This window comes from Sprattus sprattus, assembly GCF_963457725.1.
Source record: "Sprattus sprattus genome assembly, chromosome: 3".
In the NCBI taxonomy this organism is placed as follows: Eukaryota; Metazoa; Chordata; class Actinopteri; order Clupeiformes; family Clupeidae; genus Sprattus; species Sprattus sprattus.
Window position 1 is genome coordinate 7,349,131 of NC_137922.1, and position 22,382 is coordinate 7,371,512.

The window sequence follows — 22,382 nt, forward strand, 5'->3', positions numbered from 1 at the left end:
GCGAGAAAGACAGAGAGAGAGCGAAAGAGAAAGACTGAGAGAAGAGAGAGTGGTAGAGAGAGAGAGCGAAAGAGAAAGGCTGGGAGAGAAAGACTGAGAGAGAGAGAGAGAGAGAGAGAGAGAGCGAAAGAGAAAGACTGAGAGAAGATAGAGTGGTAGATAGACTGGTAGAAAGAGAGAGAGGGAGAAAGAAAGACTGAGATGAGAGAGAAAGATTGAGAGAGAGAGAGAGCGAGTGAGAGAGAAGAGATAGAGAGAGAGAGAGAGAGAGAGAGATAGAGAGAGAGAGAGAGAGAGAGAGAGAGAGAAATGTGTTGAAAGGATTTAATCATGTAATGTAGCCCTGGCCCTGTCCTGCTAGCACATGGCATATATCATAAACGTCTTCACAACAGAATGAACTGTTGGCAAAGTGTGTGTTTTCTCGAGCGAGCCTGAGAAGAATGGGCGGCAGCAATGCAAATGTTCTCCTTTATCGTTACACACCAGTTATGGTTACGGTGTGTCCAACACCACAGAGTTAAGCTGCTGGAGGAGGACATCCGGCGGGAGGGAATCACTGAATCACTGAATGCAGCTGGGAAGAGAAGAGGACAAAATGCCTCTTCTACACCATAGATGTGGTCTTTTCCCTAGTGCATTTGAATTTGATTTGAAAAATATTAAAATACTTAGTTATTAAATTTCATTTGATGGTTGAGGAAGGTATACAGCATTGAGTGGCCAAACATGTGGAAGTCTTGGCACTGTGCAAAGTTTCTGTATCATAACATCAGCTTAGATTCTCTGAGGTTAGTTGTAAGATGCCTTGGTAGGAGACAAGGAAAACTTAGAATCGGTTCAAAATCAAACATGCGGCGTCATGAGAGAAAGTATATTTTCTTTTGTGGCAAATTTCATGTCTCAAACATCAGCTGTGATCAGTTGTGCCTTTTGGCTGTGTCCTGTCTGTTTTCCTTGCAGTCAACGGTACGAAAGGATCCAATCCATTCATGAACATTTACGTCTGAATAATAATAAAAAGAGTAATTCACCATCAACGTAAGACAAACTTGTCCAATACTAGCAACACACAAATCAAATGTTGAAGTATGAGCTAACTGTGTACCATGCATAATTAAAAGTATATGATTTGATCTGTACTTACTAAAAACACACTCTCACTTGAGGACGCTCACGTAGTACAACGAGTATGATCTTAAAATGTGAGAAGTTGCAAAAAAAAAAAAATCAACAACAACAAAAAAAAACTGAGTTGTAAAATGAGGCTTAAACATGGTATTTAACTTCTCAAATACTTTAAAGGCACATTCAATACAGTACATGTTCCCCCATATACACTCACGTTTGATCCTTGCTTGGTAATTAAGCAACAAGAAAAAGAAACATCAGACTAGTGTTCATTCAAAGCACTGAACATAAATCAAAGTGGTTAGCGTAGTTTCAGGTGGGGTCAGAGAGGCCCTAGTGTTCACGCTGCCTCAGCCCCTCTCCCGGAGAACACCGGGGCACGGGGCACGGGGCGCTGGGCGCTCATAATTAAAAGAATATTTAAACACCCCCTTATCAGAGACTCGAGGATTTAAAAGGCTGCTAATGATAACCTAGGCAGAGCCTATTTTCTTCACAGGGGAAGACCACTGCTGATGCAACATGGCTTCCTTTTGATAAGAAAGAAGAAAAAAAAACCTCTCTGATTGGTCACTTTACTTAGAAAAAGGGGGGGTCACCACAACAGGTCAAACAACTTTTAAGTTTGTAAATAGTTTAATATTTCAAACTCCGGGGGGAATTCAATCAAGCAATTTTAAAAGCTAAATAAACGTTGAACATATAGGATTTAGCCCTCGATCGAATTCCATCACAAGTGTTACTGATTAAAAGCTTAGTCAGGTCGGACGTGAAGCGTAGTGTACAAACACACCAAATAACCCTGGTGGCACACTGGTGTCTGCAGGAGACCATGGAGTTCAGCAAAGGGTATTCACCTCCAAAATGCCATCTTAACACAAATGCTTTGAATGAATTTCTTCTCATGAGTTTAATCTTGCTACAGGCGAAGTTAGTGGATGAATTAGGCTGTATTAATATATTGCACAACACAGAGTTGATTAAGATGTCTTTTTTTATGCAAATATATGTTGCGACGTATAGATCTGTCAACTCTTGTCACAGGGTAAACATGGGCTCATTCACAATGAAACAACATATATATACTCATATAAAGGCGTTAACATAGGTGTTGAGAACACAGACCCCATTCTACAGTGCAGTCACCACTGTGCCAGGGTTAAAACAGTCTCACTATATTTTGTTATACAGTTATACTCAACAGAATTAGGTGTAACAGAAAACCATTATTATGCGATACATTATGAAATGGTAGGTACATTCCCAGTGTGGTTTAATGAAATCGAGTCATAACATTCCTGAAACTGGTTTAAATATTGTTTTGTGATAATTTGCCACCTTTAAAACACATTAATTTGACATGCAGCACAACCATAATTTCTGCACATCATCACACACAGGAGTGTGTAGGAAGGTAGAGGCGAAACCAAAGCTAATCTCTGGCTCTACAGGATAAAAAATGTATTCTACGGTCTCCAAACGTACACACAAGTGACTCATTTCTATAGTATCATGTTACTGGTTCACATCCTCTGAGTTTCAAAAAGTAGATAGTTGGATTACAAATATTTTTTTTTTTCCTTTTCATCTATTTATTTGACAAGAACCACCTGCGTTTATGGCATCTAAAATAACAGACAAACATTGTAAACTATGTCTTACTGTACTTCTCTCAATTGATAATCATTTCACATCTTTTTTTCACGTGTCACATCGGTGTTAATGCTCTTAAAAATGAGGTTAATGAATATTTTCTTCCCGTCCCCCCATATTAATGTCATATCTAAACAAATAAGCAACAAAGTATATTGCAAAACCCATGATAAATCTCTTCATAAACAAACAAGTGAAACTGAAATACTGGTCATTTAATTTAAGGTAAAATCCCTCATAGCTTTGAGACAAAAAAAAATGGAAATAAGTTACAAAAACAGCAGACATGGTGATATATTTAGTCACAATAAATACTAGTCAAGATTCCCCTATCACACTGTGAACAGTTCATGTGCTTTCTGAAGGAGATACATATACCCAGGGAAAACTCCTTTACAATCAAACAAATAACTCACCCAAGCATTCTTGCGAACAACCCACATGTTCCTATTTTTTCACTCAAGCAATCGTTTGAACACTGATTCTGTTCATCTTTTATGAATGGAACAGGTGCGGAAGGAGACTGAGACAGCCATCCGTTTGTGAGTTATACGACAATATCTCAACACTGACTTGAGCGTTTCTTTTTTGGCACGGATAGAATTTTGTTGCTGGCATCCTCTTTTGCATTCTGGGTTCATAATTAAACTTCCGATGGATACAAAAAGTAATACTCTGGATCAGAGGGGGAGCCGGAGGTTAAATAGATAGCCAGCGGTGCATTCAGCCTTTTGAGTGTGACTTCTGCTCTGTGTTTGGCCTGCTTCTTCAAGCTTTGACAAGGAAGCATATTGCTGATGCTGCAATGTTCCTTTAGAATCCATTAGAACCCTCATTTAGAGTTCCTACCTCAGCACTCACAGCTCTAATGGTTTGTTTGCTTCTACCTCTCAGTTGAAAGTGTTCATTCATGCACACATCTTAAGACACGATAATATGCAAATAATGAACACTATGGAATATTGTGTCAAAAGATTTCGGAGTAACCAAATGACCCATGATACCAATTGAATGAACTTAAACGTGAGCGGGAATAAAGAATAAAGAAAAAAAAAAGCCAACTGGAGTCCTTTCTAGAATGGAGACGGATGTAAGGTGTTATTTTTCGGGGTGAGAGCCTCGGGGGTGAAGGTCAGCGGCTGCTTAACGGTGTGGTGTAAATGAATATGACTGCCTAGGTGACAGCTTCAGCATTAGTATGCAGACGATGCCCTGGCACCCGTGAGTCCCAATCCCAAGTCTCTTCTACAAACACTACGCCAATTAGCAGCCATTCCTCGGTGTAAAAGTGTGGCTAAAATTGTTGCTTTGAGGGGGGGGGGGGGGGGGGGGGGGTGACAATGTGAACTGATTCACAAAGTGGGTAATCAGAAAGTAAGAAAAAAAAAAAAAAACGTAAATCATAACTATTTACACAATGGAAAATTTCACAGGAAGAAAAACTAAAAATCAAAACAGCCAAACAAAACAAAAACAAAAAAAACAACCAAACAAAATAGACCATCCCCACAAACAAGTAACGCTGATTATATCCCACGCTGTTTTTGAACAAACTCTACCAGACTGGACCCAGTAATCAGCGCCATTTGTGAAAGCGCTGGAGGGCTTTTTCTTTACAGTCATTTGTGTGTGCGGCCGTCTGCGGACTAGTAAACAGTGACGACGCAGGACAGCACCAGGATCAGGTATCGGCAGGACAGCAGGACGCCGGCGCTCCCCGCGCTCCCATATGGTGCCGTGTTGGGCGCTGTAAACAAAAACAAGAGACACTGATTAGGACAACCGCTCCAGCGCTCCAGCGCCTGCCAAATGCCTTCTCTCCCTCAATAAGCAGCCATTGATCTCAGAACAGTTGTGTTGAAAGCCAACATATTTTCATTGCAGCGATTCAATATAGCATTTTTCTGTGTGCTGTGTTGGCCATGCCTCCCCGTTTGTGTTACTCAGATCTAAAAGCTAACCATTTTTGTCTCTGAGGTGTTAGTGAAGGCTAGTTCAGAATCTCTGCGAGGGACTAAGGAGGGCTCTTTGTGGGCAGAGCAATGTTGGATTGGGAATGTTTGGAAAGCTCAGAGGCACGGTCTCTCAGCCCACTTTCCTGAACGCTCAGCCTCATTTCTGGGATAGCTCCTAAGCCCCGCAAGAGGACTTCACACTATCAGGGACAACATTGCTTTAAGGGGCACAATTATTTACAGAGTGTGTGTAATTTATATGATTGATGTGGACCTTCCACACATGCATGCACCTGTACACGTGAATGCACATGTGAATGCACACACACACACACAAACACACACACACACACACACACACATGCATAGTGAGGGAAAGAGAGATTATTTGTGTTTGTTCAACTCCAGCAGAACATGATTGTTTTTTGTATGATGTATTGACAACAAAGAAAGGATCATTGCACTTCTTTAAAAAAAATGAGTTCTTGATTATAATGTCATTGATTGCTCAGTTGTGTGCGCAGAGAATAATAAGAGGCAGACGCATTATCTAAAACTACTCTTCAAATAAATAAAAAATAAATAAACACTCTTAATCATCAGCTCGATGGCACTGCCACGTGTTTTTTTTTGAAGATGGCATTTAGTGTTTGCCCAGAGACAGGTACGAGACGCCAGCAAACAGAGGCTGCGGTGAGGCTGAATCTCGGGGCAAATTTGTGGAGGTAGCGCATATAAAATGCATGGGCAGGCTTGGAAAGGAAACCGCTCCACAGACTGCAGCCTCATTCTGCTTCCACCCATAGCACTGGATAATGACACAGTTCTGCTAGGCTGCGAGAGGGAGATGGTAACCATGGAAACAGCTCATATCCTCTACGCACCCCTCTTTTTCTCTCTCTCTCTTTTTTTTTGTCCCCCTCCTTCTCGGTTCTCTGTTTTTTCCGTTCTCCTGTGCTGCCAGTGGAACACAATAATCTGTGCCATAAGCACCTGCCTGCTACAACAGTTAGGCAGGAGTTCTTCATCAACAGTGGATACAGCATATGGCCACTGAAGGTCCAAAGGACGGTGGGGCTTTTCTGCGCAGTGAGCCGTCTGCCGTGATCTGTTGGGTTGGTAAACCTCTGCATAATTGCCTTCGTTTGAGGGATGATTCTGACGCACACAAAGACCACGCAACTTTTACCCAGGACCAGAAGTAATTAATGGCACTGCTCACACGGCCTGCTTCATCGCAGCACTTCATTCTGTACTTGTTTAATGTCCCACTGTGTCTAAGTCAGTCAATGCTGTTGTGGCTCTGTTGGCTTGAATGCCAGTTTTAATGAACTCTTGTGTCCAGAAACACACACACACACACACACACACACACACACACACACACACACACACACACACACAAACAATAATGGCAGTTTTAATTAACTCTTGTGTCCAAAAACGATATGGCCCACCTTTCAATTAAGGCAAATGAGACATAACAAACATAAAAACTTAAAGGCTATTTTTTTTTTCAAATCGTATTACAAATCAGTTACATAAATATTCATAAAGTGTGCTATTTTTTCAGAACCTTTAATTGGTTGAGATGAGAAAAAAGTCCCCTGTCCCACTTAATGGTCTTGTAATAGCAACCATCCCAGTGCAACGTTACGTATCAAAATCTTGTTGACACAGATTGCATCTTTTTATGTATAAGCAAACCCAATGATCTTATATGGTTCAGTGGCCATAGTGTATCATCTTTGCTGCCGATAGCCCCTGAGGAAGTAGCCCAGCACCGGTTTCATCAACTACGGAGGAGACGCACATGTTGGGCCAGGACACAGGCTGGAGAAGTAGGCCAACTGCAAACCATATTTCACACAAGATCCAATGAGATGGGCTTGAGACTGGGGTGATTCATAGCATTATCATGCGAACTGGGCCTACAGAGGGTGAACAGCTGACAGTATTGATGATACTCACGCGTAATGTGAGATTGACATTGATTATGCAATGAGACATATTCTATAATTGATTAGATATTTAGACCGATCGATGTATTGGCCTGGATATAACAATATATTTGCCAAGCCATTTGTCTAACTAAGAAGACAATTTGGTAACATTTTATATTCCACAGCCTGTGGTACACTGTGACTACAAGACTAAGTACACACTAATTATATTATTATATTATAATATAACAGCTCTTACTGAGCCTCAATGCTACCTCTGATTATAATTATATCCCTATAACCACTTCAGTGTACTGTTATTACCAAGAAGGTACACTATACTTAAACATAAAGTTACACCGTAAAATGAGAAACACAATTGGAGGTGTGGCCAAATATTTGTACTGTATTAAGTTAATTGGTTGCTTGTTTTGTTTCCATTTAATAGTAATGCAGAAGAATCAAAATGGATAACAGCACAAATGACGGATTAATGTATCAGCAAATCATGTCAGTAATATTCATCCAGCAATTAAACGAAAGCCATTTAATCTGCTCATTTTGGCGACCAACTGACCAATCTTGCATGTCAGGGTCTGTGTTATCCTACTAATCGAGTTTAAATTAGCTCAACACACAATCACACAACGCACTGATTCTTGATTATGCCAATAGCAAGAGTTACATGAGCAGCACGCGAGAGAGGAATTACAATTAGTCTCTTGCGACATTCCCTAATCACATCTCAGATTTGATTTGTTTCTCCTTTGAATTGCTAATACATTTGAGCACAACTCTAGAGAGTGTTTGGAAAACAAAATGAGAGATCTAATAGTCAGAGCGGGCACAAGTCATTCTGACACTCTCGGCGAAACAGAAACATGCCGTCCCAAGGCCGACTCCAACCTCCCTCTCAGCCTGAATTGTCATCTAGATTACAGTGTGCATCTTTTGGAAAGCTAACTTAAACATACTTTGGTTTACAGTCTCATCTTAGCTCCGACTAGACACACTAGCTATCTTCTATCATTCGGGAGTTATTTTACCTAACTCCACTGTGACGACTAAGTTTGAAACTATCTGTATCTAAAGTAACATTATTATAACATCATACCATTTTGGACATCAACACCCAAGTCTTCCTTAGCCACTGCCTACCGGTGGCTGATTGGTCCGTATAAAATATGCACAAGGTCTGCTTGCGAACTGTACTGGGAGTGGACCAACACTAGAAGTTCACAATGCTCTATAGTGTGGGAAGAGAACGTGGTGGATTACTCTAACAAGGTTAGCAACCTCTCCTGCTTCATCCAGGTTCTCACTTTGCCATCACTGCTGGTCTTCTACTCTGGGTAACTGCTTAGATGTCCACTTAGATGTCCACTCTGGGCCTGCTAATAGTTCCTCAACAGCCAAAGCTTTCGTATCCACTTGTCTCTGGGGATTCCCTAATACTGATGCCATCTTAAACATATTCATTGCAAATAGTGTTCCCTATGGCTTGGGTATCTGAAAATAAAATAGGTGTTTGCAATTCCAATTACATCTTTAGGGAAGGAATGATAAAAGCAAGTTAGCAAGCTGAATGTTAAGTAACAACTGAATGTTAAGTAAATGGCAATGAATACTTCGGATGCATTGTCAGTTTGGTATGACGCTCGGTGCTCACTGGCTTCTACCCTCACAGTTGTTTCTTCCCTCTAAGGAATAGATAATAAACACAAGACTAGTACGTTAAGGGTTATTCTATTACTCTGGCTAGATGGTGAAAGCTTGCCTTCTTTTCTGGACAGTCTTGCCATCTCTTTCCGACACTGGAGTGTTTTTGAGGTGAGGGAGGGTTGTCTTTTAAAACTCTGAGTGAAAGGTTCACTGTCCTCGGCTATCAATCAGTGACCTTTTGCCTCTCTGATCCAGTCCTGCCAGGTTGATGAAACATTTCTCAGAGCCTACACCGTCCTCCACACGTCTGTGTCCAGCCTGCCCCTGAAAATACAGCCCAGCAAACCATCAACCGCTCTACTGAGAGGAAACTCACTTCTTGAACCCCCCCCAACCATGAATTTCCCTCGGGATTAATAAAGTATCCATCTATCTATCTATCTATCTATCTATATCCCCACTAGGCTTATACAACAAAGCAATACAATACCCGGATATCAAAGTATCAAAGTATCAAGTATCAAATAACTTTATTGTCATTGCCACAAAGACAACGATACAGTAGGGGCAGCAACAGACTTCTTCCACAGCTAAATAATAAAAAATAACAATTAATAAATAGATTAACAAATATCATAAATTAAAAAAGCAATATATCTCCATATTTAAGTGCATCAAGATAAGCACAACCAATGACTCAAATGCCACATAAAGAGGAAAGCTAGCAAACTACTTGTTCAGATACACAGGTCATAATACATACTTAATGAGCACTACTCACTAGACAAACTACATCTGCCATAGTAATAGACACAGCACGCGTCACCATACCATTGTGCTCACTACACGTGACGTTAATGGCTGATATCATAACACGCAATAAGCAGTGGATGAATGTACAGAAGTCTGCTTCTGTAGTATGTATTCACGACACAAAGTGAATATAAAGCAGAATCTCACACGGAATCTATAATTCTCCTTAATGAACCTAAAGAATCACGCCAAGGAGCTAAATATAGAGCTGGCGGGGTGAGGAGTTCTGTGCAGCTGTTTTTAGATCCTACTGTACCTCTGGGTTATAGGCACACACACACACACACACACACACACACACACACACAGTCAGTCCCTTTGAGGATTTCATAGAAGCACAGGCCTCCTTCAGCATCACATCATATGGGATTTGAGGGGTGGGCTACATGGTGGTGTGTTTGTGTGAGCTGCTTAGCAGAGGAGTGTGTGTGCGTGTGTGTTTGTGTGCGAGTGTATGTGCATGTGTATATGCGTGGGTTAGTATGTGTATGTTTATGTGTGTGTGTGTGTGTGTGTGTGTGTGTGTCTCTGGCCTTGAGCATGACTTAATCAGGAGCACAGCAGGGCTCTTTAAGACATCACAGAGACTCTATGCACAAAGAGAGCAGAGGGAAATCCAGCAGAGGTCATTTCCAGGGAAATTACACCAGAAAACAGAAGACTCCATGTTGGCTCCTATACCTATGGGCATTAAATATGGGAGCAGTGAATTCAAACTGTTGCAACTGATACATCTCACAACACAAGGAGTCAATAACTGTCCTTGTTGCTTTTTAAACTGGTTGGCAAACATATCCTGTTCGGCTATTCTTTTGGATCATTTGTCTGTTCTAGCCCTGAATTTAAACATGAGGAAACTATTTACTTATTAAAAACTATTTATTTTATTTTATTTTATTTAGGGCACTGATGAAAGTATGACTGCAGTCACTTCTTCTTACTGGGCCTTTGTTCCACTGCAGCAACACTGCCAAGTACAGTACAATATAACATATTAGAGTTAAAGCAACACTGCCAAGTACAGTACAATATAACATACTAGAGTTAAAGCAACACTGCCAGAGAAAGTACAATATAACATATTAGAGTTAAAGCAACACTGCCAGGGAAAGTACAATATAACATACTAGAGTTAAAGCAACACTGCCAAGGAAAGTACAATATAACATACTAGAGTTAAAGCAACACTGCCAAGGAAAGTACAGTACAATATAACATATTAGAGTTAAAGCAACACTGCCAGGGAAAGTACAATATAACTTATTAGAGTTAAAGCAACACTGCCAAGGAAAGTACAATATAACATATTAGAGTTAAAGCAACACTGCCAAGGAAAGTACAATATAACATATTAGAGTTAAAGCAACACTGCCAAGGAAAGTACAATATAACATATCAGAGTTAAAGCAACACTGCCAAGGAAAGTACAATATAACATATTAGAGTTAAAGCAACACTGCTAAGGAAAGTACAATATAACATACTAGAGTTAAAGCAACACTGCCAAGGAAAGTACAATATAACATATTAGAGATAAAGCAACACTGCCAGGGAAAGTACAATATAACATATTAGAGTTAAAGCAACTCTGCCAAGTACAGTTCAGTCAATGTCACATGGGAAACTCTGACGAATAACTCCACAGATAAACCTGATGAATAAATGTACCAGGTGACTTTGTACTTATAAGGAGACGCTGTACTTAAACCTTCCTGGCTCAGTTTTAGGAATGAGGCTGTGGTAAACATAAGCACTCAATGTGCAGTTACACACAAATAATAACTATTTTACACTGCCCTCAGTGGTGTACTTAGAAAGTCACAAGGGTGTGTTTAAGTAAGCTCTGGCGGAGGTTATGGTTGCTGCTGCAATGATACCATATTGCCTTTAGAATTAGAAGGCGTTGTGATGAAATATAAAACGAAGTGTGTAAAATTGCTCATTAGATAATTACCAGCTAAGCTAAATCACTGCCTGACATAAAGTGTGTGGTGTTTGGTGATACTCTCTTTTCATCCACAGTGGCCTCGACGGAGAATGCTAGGCTCTGACACATAAGCAAATACGATCAGTGCATTGCACGAGAAGCTGTTTTGAAGATCTGTGTTTCCTGGATTTAATTACAGCTTCAAGTGCTAGACTTTCAAACAAGGCTGGGGAACATTCCACACTTAATTGGAAAGATCCTATAGAAACAGATGAAGTGGGCGAGGAACACATTCATATTGATATTCCATCACAGTAATTCTTTCGTTGCGGTTTAGGGGCTAAAATTGATTCCCTTGTAACCCGACCAGTGCTGAGGATTCTGGCCTTGCTGACGCAGAGGTCACTTATCCTCGGGCTGGCCCTGAGGGATGGCTGAACAGTTTGCGCTCGGTCCCGCCTGGAAGATTAACATCGCTGGCACCACCTGCACTGACTCGATGCCGGGCCATAAAGGGCATTGCCTATGATGGTCCCATAAGCATCCCCCAGCATTAGTGGAAGCTACAAAGGCATGGTCCAAATGTGAATGCAGATTTTTTTATCTCATCACATACACACGTAATAGTTTATGGCAGGTGAAATAAGGGGAATGAATGGTATGCTACGCTATGCTAAGCTGTCACCTACTATTGGGCTGACCTAGGGAAGTCACCAGTCAGTGGGGGTAAGGTGTACCCGCTCCAATAGCATAAGTAAGCTAACTTTATTAGCTTTAACTTTGTTAGCATGAGACTAAAGGTTACCTTAGGCCATAACAGATTTAATATTATTTCATTGCGCAGCAGGAAGAAAAAAAAAAAAAAGAAAACCTGGACCATCTGAATAGTCTCCATTTTATTTCTAGTGCTTGGCTGCTCACTGCCCCTAGGGATGCGGAGACAAAAGCTATAGTGTCCCTGAGTAAGGTGCATTCATTCAGGATCCCGGGTTATTTAAAGCCCCTCGGAGAGAGAGGCCCTCCTCAGCATACTAAAAATCAATTCAGCCAGAGCCTTCCAATCTCCGGACGAGCAAGGGGGTCGTTTACAAACAGTTCAAACGAGACAGGGGAGATGGCAATTTATCTACGGCCACGGAATGACTCCTGACGTTTCTGCATATCAATCGACTGCAGCTGTATTCCAGTGTGGGACACACACTACTGTTTAAGTTAGCATATATATTCAGAATGGCAACTATCTGCAGTGGATTTCAAATCCTGCCTGATGAGGACTGTACAGGGAAAGACAACAAACATGCTCTCTCCTTCATAACATCCACTTAACGGGCGATGAAAATAATCGAAACAGGGAGTGGTGAATGTCTCTATTGAGCACAAATCAAAACCCAGAGAGTTCAATGCCTTTGGCCACATTCACGTCTATTCAGACTTTCCATTCAAATATCAGGGAAAAAAGACCTGGGGACTCTCAAATCAGTCAGAGAGCAAACTTCATTACACAATCTAACCTTTTCACAGCACACAAACACGCACGCACACACACACACACACATGCACACTCACACACAAACACATTCAAATAGAGAGTGAGAGTGAGAGTGGGAGCGAGAGAGAGCTTTCAAAATGTTATCACCCCCAAATCCATCCTTTCTTTGGCTGGCTTATCCTCTGTGACACCCTGACACTATCTGTGTGTGACTTACACGCCGGCATAAATACCACATCCCTGCCTGTGACACTTGCTCTTTAACGTGCCGTGCCACGCCACGAGTGCTGTCAGGAGCCGGCCTCCGTGGGCAGCAGACGCTTTACATCCCCCTTTCTCCGGCACGGTTACACCTCCGTGTTCATCCCCCTCTCAGGCACGGAGTAGGAAATTATTGCCTGGGCTGCCTTGACGCTTCCTGACAAATGAGGCTTGAATATTGACCCTGGTGAACACAGCCACGCAGCCACCCCTCTCCTCTAACTGTCTCTCTGTCTCTCTCTCCCGCCGAGATATAACTGCCTACACGTCCGCCTCCTTGCCTGTTACCTCTCTCACATTGTCAGGCTCGGTGCTGCTATGTTTTTTTTAGACTGAGAGTGAAATCTTCCCTGGATGGATGTATTTTGTTTCTTTACACACACACACACACACACACACACACAAACACACACACACACACAAAACCCCAGCTGCAACCCTGCCTTTATGTCTTAACTTATCAAAATCAAAATGGCGTCAACAGAGGAAAAGCTCCACAGTGAGGCCGGGGTAGCGGCGGGGTCGTGAACTGGAGCCGGGAGCTATCGATCTGCCTGATGGGTCTGCTTCACTTCCCCCGGCCTGATTCATGGAGACTGTCTCTATTTTGGTCAGACAGCATTTAACTACTTGCAAATTTTAATTAAATGATTAGTCACATCGAGAACGGGATTTGTCATTTACAGCAAAGTGCCCCATCTTGCACAGAAATGATTCAAGGGACTGAGGCAGTTTGCCATTGCTACACCAGCTGCAGATAACCAGTCAAAGGGAGCTTTAATTAATGTACTTGCCAACATACCTAACAAAGCCTATAGCGATTATATATGTACACTGATTAACTTGCATGCAGGGCTGTAGTGGAGGCTAAATGCACCTCTATATACAGTCTTATGCACCTCTATAGACAGTCTTTGCAAGAGATAGAGTTTCCTATTGCGTAACAAGGGCAAGCATATTCAAACTGAAAGTACCATATTCAAACTGAAAGTACTATATTCAAACTGAAAGTACTATATTCAAACTGAAAGTAGCATATTCATACTGGAAGTAGCATATTCAACTGGAAGTATTGTATTTAAACTGAAAGTAGCATATTCAAACTGAAAGTATCATATTCAAACTGAAAGTAGCATACTCAAACTGAAAGTAGTGTATTCAAACTGAAAGTATAATATTCAAACTGAAAGTAGCTATATTCAAACTGAAAGTAGCTATATTTTGCTATATTTTTCATTCTTTCATACTTTAACACTCTCTATATGGTGATTAGTACACTTCGTAAACTTTATATTTATCTCTTTCATATGGTCTTTCATAGTTTCATACTGTCTCTATGGTGATTGTGGTGACTCTTCATAGACTAACCATATTGATTTCTTTCATACTGTCTTTGACTGTTTTGGTGATTAATATGGTGATTAATAAACTTCCTGACAATATTTATTCCTTCCATAGTCTTGTTTCACAATGAATTCCAGCTTCACTTTCTAAATGTGTGTATGAACCACACAGTAAAGCCCCAGGGATCACCCAGTGATGGAACTCCCTAGAAAGCCCCTAACAGTAGCCTATAGCAGCCTGTACTGCTACACAGGACCCGTGCACCTAGCGGTAGCCTATAGCAGCCTGTACTGCTACACAGGACCCGTGCACCTAGCGGTAGCCTATAGCAGCCTGTACTGCTACACAGGACCCGTGCACCTAGCGGTAGCCTATAGCAACACTGGACGTTGCCCTGAAGGCAGCTGCTAACCCATTTTTTCATTTTCCCCAGGAAATGTCCATTCCACAAATAAATAAACAAACATGCTGAATACAATTATTTTTGTACCACTATGTCGTGGTTTCACCTTACTTTGATCCCCACATCATTTTTATTTTATCACAACAGCCCTGCATGCATTACTATTCACCCTCTCAGTGAAAACATTGTACGGAACCCTACAAGCCAGCCTTGACCGTTCAAAAGAAACAATCGTAAACACAGATTGCCTAGATATCCTTTTATTTCCTTTTTAACCCAAACTAATATAGCGTCTACTGTATATGTATACAGCAATAACCTGAATACATTAACACTCAATGGCCTTTAATACATCAAAAATGTCTTAAATTTGCTGCAATCTCTGCTTGGTCTTCGTTTGCCTTAAATGGCAGGCTACTTGTTAATTTGTATTGTATCCTCTCATAGATCAAAGTGCTTTTTCCTTCCTCTATAGATGTGGAAAGTGGCTGGATAATGACAGCTTCTTGGGCAGCTCAGGAATATGACCGTTTCATCTTGCCTCTCATAGAGGCATGTTATTCATCTTTAAACCCACATCAATCACCCAAATGTCAACAAACAAAGCAAAGGACAGACTATCAAAATCTAATCGCTTGGGAGACATGTACGAGCACTAGAAATCAACAGCTAAGCTAGTAAATAACCTTCTCAACCTTTGCTGTTGGAACTGGGGCTGTAGTGTTCGTGTCTTGCAGATTCATTTAAAACGCAGCAGCAACAGCCAAAGAGAAACCCAACCGATTTCACATTTCCCACATTAAGGACATTTATCCAAACATTGAGGATAAAAACAAGAATTTTCAAGATTTTCTTTCCCTTTAAAAAAAAAAAAAAAAAAAAAAACAGCCTTCAAATGGATTGAATATTCATCAAGAGAAGGCATGCGATGTGATTGGGTAACCGACTGCGACTGACTGTTAGCAGCACTCATTTGGAGGGGAAGCGTAGAAAGAGAGTTTAGTTCTCCTGCTCTCCCGTGGCCCTGGGGCGCATGTTAGATCTCTTGCCAGTGGCACCCTTCCCTCCTCGGCCTCCTTAATGATCGTCACACAAAATGCCGCTAATGGAACCTCCAGCTAGCACCACAGAGGGGTGCGCGGAGTCTTGCCACTGGTGTTACAGGGTTAAGCGCCTAGGCTTCTTCTCCCATGGGGCATGACTCACAATGTTAGCTAATTTACAAATTACATTAACACCACAAGATGAGCTAGGCAAGGACATGTTCGGCACTGGAGACGACTGATTAAAAATGTCATCATATGTCTCTGTGTGAGGGCGGTGTGTGTGTGTGTGTGTGTGTGTGTGTGTGTGTGAGTGTGTGTGTGTGTCTGTGTGAGTGTGTGTGTGTGTGTGTGTGTGTGTGTGTGAGGGCGCGGTGTGTGTGTGTGTGTGTGTCCGTTTGCGTGTGTGACAGACAAGATGGAAGGCTTAAGAATGAGAGCAAGAGTGAGGTAGGAGTAATGAAAGTGAGAGAGAGTGTGAAACAGAGAAAGGGTATGTGAGATAGAGAGAGAAAGAAAGTGGTAGAGTAGGGAGAGTAATAGAGAGAAAAAGAAAGAGTGATAGGGAGAGAAGAGAGAGAGAGAGAGAGAGAGAGAGAGAGAGAGAGAGAGAGAGAGAGAGAGAGAGAGAGAGAGAGAGAGAGAGAGTGAGAGGGTGACAGGGAGACAAAGATGGAAAATCTTTTGGAAATGCTCTGAATATGTAATATGACTGATTGATGAATATTTACTGATCAGCTGGGTGAGCAGCTTCCTGCTTCCCTCTGTGCTGCCGTGGTGTGTGTCCTTGGAGGATTTATTGCCATTGCACACAGAGCTTTCAAATGACAACCTCTCATGGTGTCCGCTTAGCATTCCCACAACCGCTCGGGAAACACACACTCCATTTCATGACTTCTGAAGTGGGTCCACACACTCTCTAAAAATGCACGAGGATAAATGTTTTCCCTGTCAGGGTGAAGTGTTATAACCTCCAAAAAATGCTCTATAAAAGGGCATCACTCAATATCAAAAGCACCTCCAGCCAACTGCCACACACACACACACACACACACACACACACACACACACACACAGACACACACAGTCACACAGTCACACAGACACACACACAGACATCCCAATGGCTTTGAGACGGCAGACAACCTGACCAGCTTGTAGATTTGGGGCGTGCTCTAAAACCCTGGCCCATATCGGGGCCGAGCGGGCCTGCCCTGACGTCTGCATCTAAGTGGGTTGGCCCCTTTTGGAAAGCGTCTGCTGGTCAGTATGACAAACAGGCCCCGGCCAGACAGACATAATGATGTCATAATGCAGAGGATCAGCGCCGTGACTCCAGGGACTGGACCGGGGACTGGACCTCTCATTAGTGGCAGCAGTGCTGAGAGACACCAAAGCAAATGACTGATTTACAGAAAGAGGCCAGAGTCCTTGGGAGAGGTGCCCACCGGACAGGCGGTGGCATCCACACACAAATGCCATGTTTTCACATCGGAGAGAGAGAGAGAGAGAGAGAGAGAGAAAGAGAGAGAGAGAGAGAGAGAGAGAGAGGGAAAGGGAGAGAGAGAGAGTGAGAGAGAGAGAGAGGGGGGGAAAGGGAGAGAGAGAGAGGGAGAGAGTGTGAGGGAGAGAGAGAGAGGGAAAGGGAGAGAGAAAGAGGGAGAGAGAGTGAGGGAGAGAGAGAGAGGGAAAGGGAGAGAGAGGGAGAGAGAGTGAGAGAAAGAGAGAGGGGGAAAGGGAGAGAGATACGGAGAGAGAGTGAGGGAGAGAGAGAGAGGGAAAGGGAGAGAGAGAGAGGTAAAGAGAGTGAGGGAGAAACAGAGAGAGACAAGACAGAGAAAGAGAGAGGAAAGCAAGAGGAGCATACAGTTTTACAACTACAGCTGACTTACGACTAACTACACGTTGCTTTCAGACAAAAACATTATCGCAGCATTTTGGAAGCGTATGCTAACCACGAGTGAATTGCCTGGGGGGGGGGGGCCCCATTGATGATATCAAACACACTCAACTCCCAGGGACCTCACATACTGATTAAATGTATATCTGCACTGTAAATCCCCCTTGGTTAAAAGCATCTGGTAAGCAATTCATTGTATGTGAGTTTAATTTAGGTTGGTTGTCTGCAGTTGAGATGCCTGAGAGACCCAATACTGCCTCCATGTTAAAACTCATGACCCATTTACACTAGGCATCCTTACTATAGCGTATACATAAATAAGAAATAATAGCAGTACTATGTATTACAAGTAAATAATACTAAGTACTATGTAGTTGTCATGTCAAAGCATAGTATTCCACATTACTAATTTTAACCCTAATCCTAATCCTAATCCTTACCTTGATCTGCAGTATATTTCGTGTTGACCTCTCCAAGTAGAGGAGCTACATGATACTTGATACATGTACATGAAACATTTGTGAAAAAGTTAATTCAGACTACCTCCGCACACTTATTATGAAGTGGCTGCAGACATATTGTCTGGCCAGAGCTGAAACTACTTCCCTGGCCAGTGTGTTTCTTCAAGTTCAACTTCAAAGCCCCCTGGTGGAATCATGGCAATCAGTCTGCCGTGTGGACTGGGCTCTAGTACTCTCCACTGAGTTCACAGACTGCAGGACTGTAGTGCTCTTCCGGAAGGCTAGCCCTTGGGAGCAGCCCTGAGCCTGGACGCTCACAGAGTCCCCCCGCCCCCCCCCCCTCAGAAGCGCACACTGCACTAGAGCAGCCAAGCTTTTCACACTGCCGAAAATGGCCAGGCTTCGCCCTGCAGCCAACATCTCCCACAGCTCCTCTGTTGGCTTCAGAGGCACACTGTTTTGAAAAAAACAAATAAAAAAAAACGCCTTTTCAATGAAAAATCAATTAGCACAGTTCTGTTCATCTCTTTGCTTCTGCTCATGAGTACTAATTGGTCATCATGATCCCCAGAACAGCCATAGGGAAACAAAAGGTGAAAAGGCTAAAAACATTTAAAACTGAAACATAGGAAAGAGCAACAGCGATTAGTACCAATCGTACCACTTGTTTAATCATGCTGTATCATGTTGAATCAAATGTAATTGGCATTTTATGTCTGCACACACATACGTAACTGACCCTAGTGTCTAGAATTTGTTCTCAGTCCTCAGAACAATGAATAGCAATCGTTTGTATTTGTACACAGCCATGGTTCATAGCCAGCAGAGGAGTGCAGTGATTACGATTCCATTCATTTGTAATCAACAAACCAGAAACCTGACCAAAAAACAGCGAGAGCTAAATAATATGAGTGTTCTGAGTTATAATCCCAGCCACCTGAAGTGTCCATGGGCCAGTGTGAGAGAGACACCTGATTTCAGCCTGGATGATGTACAGACCTTTCTAGTATTACACAGGAGGATTGCATTACTTCTTTGAAGTGATTCTCAGACAAAAAAAAAAAAAAAAGAGTTATTCATCCCTTTCAGACTATAACCCATGAACAGGTTGGCTATCATTCATTGTCAAATGAAAAGTTTCAAGGCAATTTTGTACATCGTATAAAAAGTTCAAACCGAACTTGACTCCCCGACAGGGAAGCAGGGGAAAAACAGGCACAGAAGAAGGACATCACTATGTTTTGTCACTGCTTTTTGGTATGGGCATGAGAAAGACACGCCACATGTACAATTTGTCTCATTTTTATATTCCTCAATGTACTGTAGTCAAATAAACTGACAGTGAAAATGTCAATGTACTGTCATTGCTTGCCATTGCTTATCAATATGGACAGGAATGCCAACTGTCAAACCCAATCTCCACAGCAGCTCAGCTAATGATTCAGCTAGATGACTGTCCATGTAGCATTCAATTATTTTACAGTATCAGGCTAAATAGGTACAATATAGTACAAGACCAAATACGCTGCGTAACACTTGAATGATGCTTTAAGCCACTACTGATATATCCTGCCTTCTTCGGCCCATCCTATAAAAGATGTACCCACCTTGTCACAACACAAAGGTGATTTTAGCTTCAGATGAAACCAGATTGTGACTCACACAAATACACATTGCGTACTATGGGAGCATGCAGTGTTATGGACAGTCCTCTGCTCTCAGCCCCGGTCACTTCCAGTGCTTGACCTATACTCTACATACTACATCTACATACCTGTACTCGTCAGTATTTCCTACTTCATTATTATTTCTCATCCTGACCCAAACTCTCAGAGAAGAGAAGCTGTGAAATGAAGAAGCACTTTACTACTTTGTGAGACTGGAACGAGGGGTCATCAGAGTGCAAGGCAAACACCCACGCTCGAACACCAGCACACTCAGTGGAGGTCCCCAGGTAGCTTTAGCTGACAGCCAAATAAACGTTTCATTATTGGTTTCGCAGGTGCTGAAATAGACACTTTGACAGAGCTTTCAACCCGTAGATTCTCTTCTCCTACACTGCAAAAAGTGAAATCTTAGCATGATAAAATATCTTTAATCAAGGCAATATATGCTTGTTTTTTGTCTGACAAGTTATTTCTTCTTACAGGCATTTTTTGTGTTAGAACATTTCACTTGCTTCAAGCGTTTCTGTCCTACATTATCTTAATAAGGGTTTATTACTTGTTACTGAGATTTTATTATTGGTTCTGAGCATGTTAATGCTTGAAACTAGAATAGCATTATTACAAGGCAGTTTTATCCCCACTGACAAGTACAAAACTGCTTTGTCAAAGTCAGAATTTCTTATTTCAAGCATTTTATCATTCTCATCTCTACATATACTGTATATTACATACATACTGTATATAAAGCACAGCAATTATGTATTCATGTAGACAAAATACTATACAGTGCAAAGACAGTATTTAACTATGCTAAACTTTTGCTTTAAGAACAGACATTATCATCCTTAAGCAGGATCAAGTGAGTGAGCACATCTCATTTGCAATGTAACGGTTGCCATTACATTAACTGGCCATACAAATGCCATGTGATATCTGGGGAACACACTACGAGTCATTTGAACTGTTGTGCAATTCTTTTACATCCCCAAGGTGTTATTTTACTTGGACCCAAGTTTGGCTCTTGCTGCTGATTGTGTAATAAGAGGTATAATCAACCAGCTTCTCAGCAACCAACTCAGTGGCCTGTGCAAAGTGTGGGACCACGACTTGATTAGCCATGATGTTTCGACCAAAATATATCATCTTGAAATGGTGGATATTGAAAACAAAACAACCCACGATCAACAACAAATGTTTAAAAATAAAAAATGATTAAGAATTATTTTCTCAATATGTAGAAAAATGTTCTTATATTCAGCAAATGCTAGTAACATCATCTTGAAATGAGTGTACATGATAGGCAATTTTTCTTAAAATAAGCCAAACTGCACTCAAAACAAGTATATTTGCCTAGATACCAAAAAAATATAAGAATTTTTGTCTCAAAATGGAGAAAAATGTGCCTGTATTCAGCAAATGCTAGTAGCATCATCTTGAAATGAGTCTGCATGCCAGAACATTTTTCTTGAAATAAGTCAAACTACACTCAAAAAAAGTAAATTTGCCTCGATACCAAAACAAATATAAGAATTATTTTCTCAAAATGTAGAAAAAGTTGCTTATATTCTGCAAATGCAGGTACTATCATCTTGAAATGAGTCTAGATGCTAGGCAATTTTTCTTAAAATAAGCCAAACTGCACTCAAAACAAGTATATTTGCCTAGATACCAAAAAAATATAAGAATTTTTGTCTCAAAATGGAGAAAAATGTGCCTGTATTCAGCAAATGCTAGTAGCATCATCTTGAAATGAGTCTGCATGCTAGAACATTTTTCTTGAAATAAGTCAAACTACACTCAAAAAAAGTAAATTTGCCTCGATACCAAAAAAAATATAAGAATTATTTTCTCAAAATGTAGAAAAAGTTGCTTATATTCTGCAAATGCAGGTACTATCATCTTGAAATGAGTCAACATGCAAGGCAATTTTTCTTAAAACAAGTCAAACTACACTCAAAACAAGTATATTTGCCTAGATACCAAAACAAATATAAGAATGATTTTCTCAAAATGAAGAAAAAGTTGCTTATATTCTGCAAATGCAGGTACTATCATCTTGAAATGAGTCTACATGCTAGGCAATTTATCTTGAAATCAGTACAGCTACACTTAAAACAAGTACATTTGCCTATACAAAAATATTTCAGAATTATTATCTCAATATAGAGTGGAAGGTGCTTATATTCAGCAAATGCTAGCAACATGCTTTTGAAATGAGTGTGCAGGCTAGGCAATTCATCTTGAAATCAGTCAAGCTACACTAAAAACAAGAACATTGGCCTAGATGCCAAAAGTATTTAAGAATTATTATCTCAATATAGAGGGGAAGGTGCTTATATTCAGCAAATGCTAGCAACATGCTTTTGAAATGAGTGTGCATGCTAGGCAATTCATCTTGAAATCAGTCAAGCTACACTAAAAACAAGAACATTGGCCTAGATGCCAAAAATATTTAGGAATTATTATCTCAATATTGAGGGAAAGGTGCTTATATTCAGAAAATGCTAGCAACATCCTTTTGAAATGAGTCTGCATGCTAGGCAATTTATCTTGAAATCAGTAAAGCTACACTAAAAACAAGTACATTTGCCTAGATACTGTAAGAAATATTTTCTCAATATCTAGGACAAATATTTTTTTAAGCTTAATTTTGGGGCTTTTTGCCTTTAATCGGATAGGACAGTAGAGAGAGACAGGAAGCTAGCTGGGGGGAGAGATTGAGAAACGACT

At 41.1% G+C, this 22,382-nt stretch overlaps 1 protein-coding gene across 1 annotated transcript in view; it reads right to left on the reverse strand.

The window, feature by feature from the left end:
- Window positions 1–4,430: 4,430 nt before the first annotated feature.
- The window catches only part of negr1 (neuronal growth regulator 1), a gene marked incomplete at both ends in the record, with an annotated part of 115,571 nt that continues 97,619 nt past the window's right edge, over window positions 4,431–22,382 (reverse strand). Inside the window, one exon of the mRNA XM_080836063.1 lies at window positions 4,431–4,531. Within this exon, the coding sequence (XP_080692189.1) occupies window positions 4,431–4,531 (101 nt within the window). The remainder of the gene's footprint in view (window positions 4,532–22,382) is intronic.